Genomic DNA, 7,335 nt, shown 5'->3' with positions numbered 1-7,335 from the left:
AATAAAATCGAACCGATCCAATTATATATATATTTTAAAAGTATATTTATTTATTTAGGATTATGCTTATAATTTATGTTGTATTTGTATAGTGTTGTATCATTTTGAACAAATTAGTATTTCTATTTATAATATTATGAATTATTTGAACAAATTAAACTAAATAAATGTTCAAAAATATTAGATGGAACCAATCACATTAAATACATAACCAATGAGACACATCCAATGGATAAAATCGATCTAATCCAATGGATAATTTGATCAGATCGGTTGAGACAAGTTAATTGGATTGGATCGGTTGTAAAAATTCAACATCCAATAGATAGTTGGATCGGATCGGATATGCCTAAAAACATTGGATGTGATCCAATAAACACCCCTAGCGATGTGTCTGGAAAATATTTTTGAAGTTATAGAGAAGAGAGAGAAAGCAAGAAACGTTAAAATAAAAGTGGTTGGCGCTTACGCAAAGAGAGAAGTTTAAATTCTTTTAATTTGGTAGAGTGAAATTCGGTATATTTGTATCGGCATTTTTGTAAATAAAATGTGATTTTGGTTGGTGAATGTAATTATTCCTAAATTTAATAACTAGTCTTGAGAAAACTTTTAGCTAGTTACCGATCACATATTTAGATTGTGTTTATTTTCCTTTGAGATTCTCGTATTTGTGAAAAGTTTCCATTTTCTTTATAAAAAAAAACTATGGAAAATACGTCTTCTAAACATGATGATGGGAAATTAAGAAGTGCTTTTATTTTACTTTCAACTTCTTGATCCTCAAAAATGGGATTTATGGGGTCCAATACATGCAAATCGGCATTGGTACAATGGAGTGAAGAGGGAAGATAGTAATACAATTTTAAAGCCCATAGGCCCACATTCCATCATTGCATGTTGAGGCCTATCATTAGCTACCATCCACAACCATTCTCTCTCTCTTTAGACTTCACTGCCATTCATACACAGTGATTGTGACAATCTAACTACAAATTTTAGATTCGAGAGTGCCGCAATTTATGGCTTTTCTTCCCAAATTGTTAGTAATTTAGCCAGCAATGAATTGCACTAATGAAATGTCCTATTTTAATAACAAATATCTATTTCTTAAGGTAAATATATCATTTTCTTTAAATATGGTAACTGATAAATAAGATAACAGTGCCATATTCACATGCATATTAAGTTGATAATCACACCAATGTTGATAATCACACCAATTTCAAGGTGAGAAACTCAAATTAAGGAAATTGCATATAGTAAAAAAAAAAAAAACCGGGCCCCGTGTCATGTTTTTGGATATTCTGACTCATACCTAGAAAGTTAAAAGTTTTCGGCTACTGTTACTGTCACGATTATTATTTGGCTCGCTTATTTTTATTTGCTTCAGAACTTTTGTTTGGTTTGGTTAAAATCCAATTATCACTTCTCACTTATTGACTTTATTTGCCTTTGTTACATGAAGAAAATGACCATTCATTCTTAGACTTTCCTTCAATATTTGGATTTTGTCTTCATTCCATTTCTAACCCAAAACCTCCATTCCATTACTTATCTCCATCGTCAGAGCTAGCTAGAGCAGTACCAGTACTTGAAGATCATACATTAACTCCCAGGTGAATTTCTCTATTCAATCTTATTATATATAATTTATATGTACATATACCACATCTTCCGTATTGTGTTATTTCTTTTCGTGGTATTCATTTTCTTTGAGTTTCCAGTAATGGAGATCAGTGAGTCCATTATGTTAGTTTCTCTTTGAATCCTGGTTTCTTCCAAAACCAATTTCTGGGTTTTTCATTTTTAAGAAAGAAAAATATATATCTTGAAACTCAAATGAAATTATCATGATTAGGGTGAAGAGTTGGAAGAAAAGAAATGGACGGTGCCAGGGATCGAAGCACGACATGGAGTAGCATTAAGCAACGGCTAGGATTGAAGGGAATCGGCTGCTGTGGGGCTACGTGGAGCCCAACATCTTCGACTCTAACCATCATGGAAACTCTCCAAGAAGACGAAGAAGAACACCACAACCACCACCATCATCAAGCCGAGCCAGTTGCGGTGGTGGTGGGACCGGTTCCGGGCATGAACCTGGCGATGGCATTAGCGGCGGAGCGCAATTCCCGGGCGGCAGGAGACGAGGTGGGTCCTACAAGCGTGACTGGGCAGGTGAAGTCGCTGATGACGTTGATTGAAGAAACGGACGGTGTGGATTGGAGCAACAGGAAAAAGAAAGAGAGGGACCACAACAACAAGCGTGGAACTATAGACGGAAATGGGGTTGGGACTGGTAAAGCTAAGGGAGGAGATATTGATTGGGTGTGCTGCGTGTGCATGGAGAGAAGTAAAGGCGCGGCTTTTATTCCCTGTGGACACACGTTTTGTAGAGTGTGCTCTCGGGAGATGTTGATCAATCGTGGCGCTTGCCCCGTTTGTAACCGTCCGATCCTTGAGGTCCTTGACATCTTTTGAGATCAGAAAATTGTTCAATCTTTGCCTAAGACAAAAATAGTTTTCTTTTGAGCTATAGCTATATTAGCACGTGCGCATTTGTTCACAAATTAATTCATGTGAGTGAAGACAGATCAGTAATTTTTTTAATTATTATTTTTACATTGTGAAACTCGGATTTTCAATAGTGTTGAAAAAGGCCTCTTGAGAACGCGCAATGATTGAGTCATTGATCAAAATCAAGCCAAACTTGTTTTCTTTGTGCCCGCTCCGCTCCAAGCATAATGTTATTTTTAATGCTCCAACATTCTCAATAAACTCACTTTAATGTTAGAATTAAAGTATGATATAAATTAATATATATTTTTAGAAAATGATTAATTGGAGTTATTGTATAATTAAGAAGAAATTAGATTTTATATGGGATTTTTAATAGAGTGGGTAAAAATATGAATATTTTTTTAAAAATAGTTAATTTGTGGTTTTTTTTTAAGAATTTTTACTTTTATGGGTTTATGTTCTTATATTTTTAGTATAAAAATTGGTTTATGTCATAGTTTTACTCTTAATCAATTTTTATTAATTTCGAAGGATATGTTTGTAATTTGATTATTATTTTTTAGTTTATTTGTTTTTTATATAACGAATTTTGTAATAAATTTTTCTTTAGTAGTTTTGTATTTTTTTTTAATATGAATTGTGTTTATTATTTTTATTTATTATAAACATTTTTTTTAGATTGTACGTTTCTTTTTTCAAATCATATCACTTACTTGATTGATCATTGACAGTTATGTAAAAAAAAATCGTAGAGCTAGGTTAAATAACATATACCAGGAGGGATAATCAGTTATCCTGAGATGAGTAATCTTCTGCCATAAGAGGGGTAACTAATTACCATAAGAGGAGTGATGGGTTACTCATATTAAATATAAAAAGAAATATTAAATTTGAAGGAAAAAGAGGAAGAACATTTTATTAAAAAATGAAGAAGAAGTAACTATGATTTTAGTAACATAGCTAACCAGTTACTATAAAGAACATAGAAATATACACACAAGGAACGAGATAGTAACCAGTTACCACAAACCTGAAGATAGAAGACAAAAAATAGATTCGCCCCATTTCTCTCTCTCCCATCTTCTTCTCTTCCCTCACCAAGAACCCTAGCCGTCGTTTGCCTCTCATTGATGACCCTCCACTTCGACCACCTCCTTGCATCACCTCGAAAATAGAAAAAATATTCAGATCTGAAAGTGGCTGGCAGTCGGGGCTGGGACTTGCCTGGGTGTGACGAGGCTAGGGTGGAGCTTTCAGGTTCTTGGTTCTCAGCTTTGAGTGTTTGGTTCGGGGTCGGGTTGCAGAGTGGTGGCAATGGATTTCAGGATTGACGACAGAGATGGAGATGAGGAGGGTGGTTCGCGTCTAGGTGTGGGTTGTCGTGGTGACGGGCTCAGAGTTACGCAGCGGAGGAGGTACGAAATCGCACTTAGGTTCAGATGGTGGGGCTCAGGTGGAGCTGGGGTCTCGAACAGTTGGGGATCTCGAATGGAGGGTCGTCGGCGCTAGATGAGGTCGCGGTTAGGGTCGCCGGAGCTGGAGGGGATGGTGCAGTTGGGTTTTGGAGAGAAATGGGTTTGTGTTGCTCGATTTAGAGAGAGAAAGAGTTTATGTGGTTGAGGTTTGAGAGAGAGATAATAATGGAATGCTAATTTTACAATAATACCCATGTTTGGCTGATGTGTTTTGGTTTTAAATTTAGCTTCCATATTTAGTTAGCTAGTAATTGTGTTTCTCATACTTTGTTTTTTTATTTAATAAATTTTCTCATACAAATTAGCAAAAGTATGATCTCTATATTTTTGCACAATGATAGCGTAAAAGCCATATTTTTAAAAAAAAATCTCTATAATTAGTTGGGATGTTAAGTAATATGAATTTGAATTTGTCATGCCTACACAAGGAGGCCCAGGCCCATAACCGATTTGGGTTTGAGAGAACATGAGCCTCATAATAGATCACCTAATTCGCCGAGGGTTATTCACAAAAATACCACATATTTAAAATAAAAATACTAAAAATACGAAATATGAAAAAAATTAGAACAAATTAGATTGTGTGCCCACTTTTAGATAACCTTTTTAATTTTTACCCATTTATTAATCCTCTTACTTTTATACCCAGATTTATAATGAATATTCCCATTATACCATTTCCCTACACAAGCAACACAACCATCAAATTCAACTCTTTTTATTATTAGTTAATAGCTTTAAATAGTATTTAATAACAAATAAACACAACAAATACATAGTTAAATTAATAGCTAAAAATCTATACATTTTATTTTGTTAAGCCTAGTAATATAACTTTGAAGCCTTTTGGTTTAAATTTTAAAAAGTCGCGATTTAAATTTTAAGGAGTCGTGGTTTAGTTGTTAAAGGATCATGGTTTATATTTTATATGGTCGCGGTTTAGATTTTAATTGTGTGGTTTAACTTTTAAACCTCGTGGTTTAAATTTTAAAGAGTCGTAGTTTAAATTTTGAAGAGTAGCAATTTAAATTTTAAGTCTTGTGGTTTAAATTTTAAAGAGACGTAGTTTAAATTTTAAAGGATCGTGGTTTATATTTTATACGATCGTAGTTTAGATTTTAAGCCTAGTGGTTTAAAATTTTAAGCATAGTGGTTTGAAATTTTAAGCCTTGTGATTTAAATTTTAAGTCTTATGGTATAAATTTTAAGCCTTGTGGTTTACATTTTAAAGATTCATAGTTTAAATTTTAAAGACTAGTGATTTAAATTTTAAAGAGTCGTGGTTTAGATTTTAAGTTTAGTAGTTTAACTTTTAAGCTTTTTAGTTTAAATTTTAAAGAGTCGTAGTTTAAATTTAAGCCTCGTGGTTTAAATTTTAAAGAGTTGTGGTTTAAATTTTAAAAAGTTGTGGTTTAAATTTTAAGTATTGTTGTTTAAATTTTAAAGAGATGTTGTTTAAATTTTAAGTCTTGTATTTTAAATTTTAACGACTAGCGGTTTAAATTTTAAAGAGTCATGATTTAGATTTTAAAGGATTATGATTAATATTTTATATGATTGTGGTTTATATTTTAAGCCTAGTGATTTAACTTTAAGCCTTATGATTTAAATTTTTAAAAGTCTCAGTTTAAATTTTAAGGCTTGTGGTTTAAATTTTAAAAAGTGATGGTTTATATTTTAAGCTTTGTGGTTTACATTTTAAAGAGTTGTGGTTTAGATTTTAAGCCTCGATGTTAAACTTTTAAAGGGTCGTGGTTTAGATTTTATGTCTTGAGGTTTGTATTTTAAATGATTGTTGTTTACATTTTAAGATTTGTGGCTTAAATTTTAAAGAGTTGTGGTTTACATATTAAGTCTTGATTTTTACATTTTAAAGAATAATTTTTCATAGATTGAATGCAATCCTATAAATATGGTTGTCATACATATATATGACACACTACAATTAACTATAATATGATACATATAATACACATTACAACAACACTTAGAATCATGTGCTCAAATAGGAGTAATTTGGGAAGTCTCTTGATAATAATGGGTAAAGTTTAACTAAATATATATAGTGTCTAGTTTTAGTTAACTACTCCTAAAAGTGGGCAGTTCTCAACTTTTCTCAAGAAATTATAAAAAAATAGAGGGGCATAATCGTAAATATAGAGTTTTTTTGTCAACAAAGATTACAATTTTGTAACAATACATTATTTTTGTAACTAAAGTTTACAAGTTTGTTACCATATATTACAATTTTGTAAACAACATTTACAAACTAAATACAAAATTGTAACAGACAGTTACAAAATTGTTACAAATTGTTATCTGTTATATTTGTAATTTTTGAAAAATTATGTATTGTTTTTTAATTTACAGTGATATGTGTAATTTTTCCATTCGCCAATGGGTACGGGCCGACAACATTTTTTAGTGTGGACAAAAATACCCATTTTATTTACAATATAGGAGACTGTTGTGTTAGGAAAATATGTATTTGTCTCAATGGAAATGGTAAGAAAATTACAACTCTATGAAAAAATATTACAATAGACAAGGATTGATTAAATAAAGTGTTACAACTCTATAACTAAAAATAAAAATGACAAAAGAAGAAGAAGAATAAGAGAATAGTGAAATACAACTCTAAGCAAAAGATTACAAATAAAATAAAATGTTTGAAACAAAAGAAAAAAAAAGATTACAACACTTAAACAAGAAATACAAGTAAATAGAGAAGAAGAATATAAAAATGAAAAGCAATAGAATGAAAGACAGGAACAAGAAACAAAAGATAAACAACTCTCACTCACACTACCAAAGTGAAGAGTGTTGGGGATCACCAACTTGAACAAGGTTTAAAACATTTGTCCAAAATCGTATTTCCCCCTAACTCAAGCACTAAGGGATCTCTCACAGATTATAGGAAATGCTTTCTAGAATTATGGGCCCATAAAAATATTTACAAGTTGTTTACGATACAAGATGGTCATTATTGTGTAAAATTTACAACGCGCCGATCTAAGCGGCAAAAATAGGGTAAACCCCCTAGTTCCCCTGAGAACTCCTTGGCTGTGGTGGTCAAGCGGCCGCATATGTACATAGCACCACCTAAGCTCTCCACTCAAGGTTGGGTGAGCTTTTCTTTCCCCTTACCTACACCACATAGCACCCATGAGCCAAAGCATAGCAAGAAAACACAATATTACATGAATATAATATCAACAATGATCGTAATAATCATTCAGGACTTTCAGTCCAAAATAAAGGAGTGACAGTTGTAAAAGTTACTAAGGTGGGTTTCGTTCCCATTAGCCATGTGACGATAGGGTCACTTGGGCTTTACAAATAA

The 7,335-nt window shown here is 32.3% G+C and overlaps 1 protein-coding gene across 1 annotated transcript; it reads left to right on the top strand.

Annotated features, from left to right (window-relative positions):
• The first annotated feature begins 1,428 nt into the window (after positions 1–1,428).
• Positions 1,429–2,768, top strand: LOC133815911 (uncharacterized). The gene is made up of 2 exons (XM_062248676.1): positions 1,429–1,616; positions 1,859–2,768. Exon 2 carries the CDS (start codon positions 1,882–1,884, stop codon positions 2,476–2,478), a length of 597 nt encoding a protein of 198 aa, XP_062104660.1. The 5' UTR covers positions 1,429–1,616; positions 1,859–1,881; the 3' UTR covers positions 2,479–2,768.
• The last annotated feature ends 4,567 nt before the right edge of the window (positions 2,769–7,335 follow it).

The sequence above is a fragment of the Humulus lupulus genome, chromosome 2 (genome assembly GCF_963169125.1).
Source record: "Humulus lupulus chromosome 2, drHumLupu1.1, whole genome shotgun sequence".
Taxonomy (NCBI): Eukaryota; Viridiplantae; Streptophyta; class Magnoliopsida; order Rosales; family Cannabaceae; genus Humulus; species Humulus lupulus.
The sequence above is the reverse complement of the archived record's forward strand: the minus strand, read 5'-3'. Positions and strand labels throughout refer to the sequence as shown.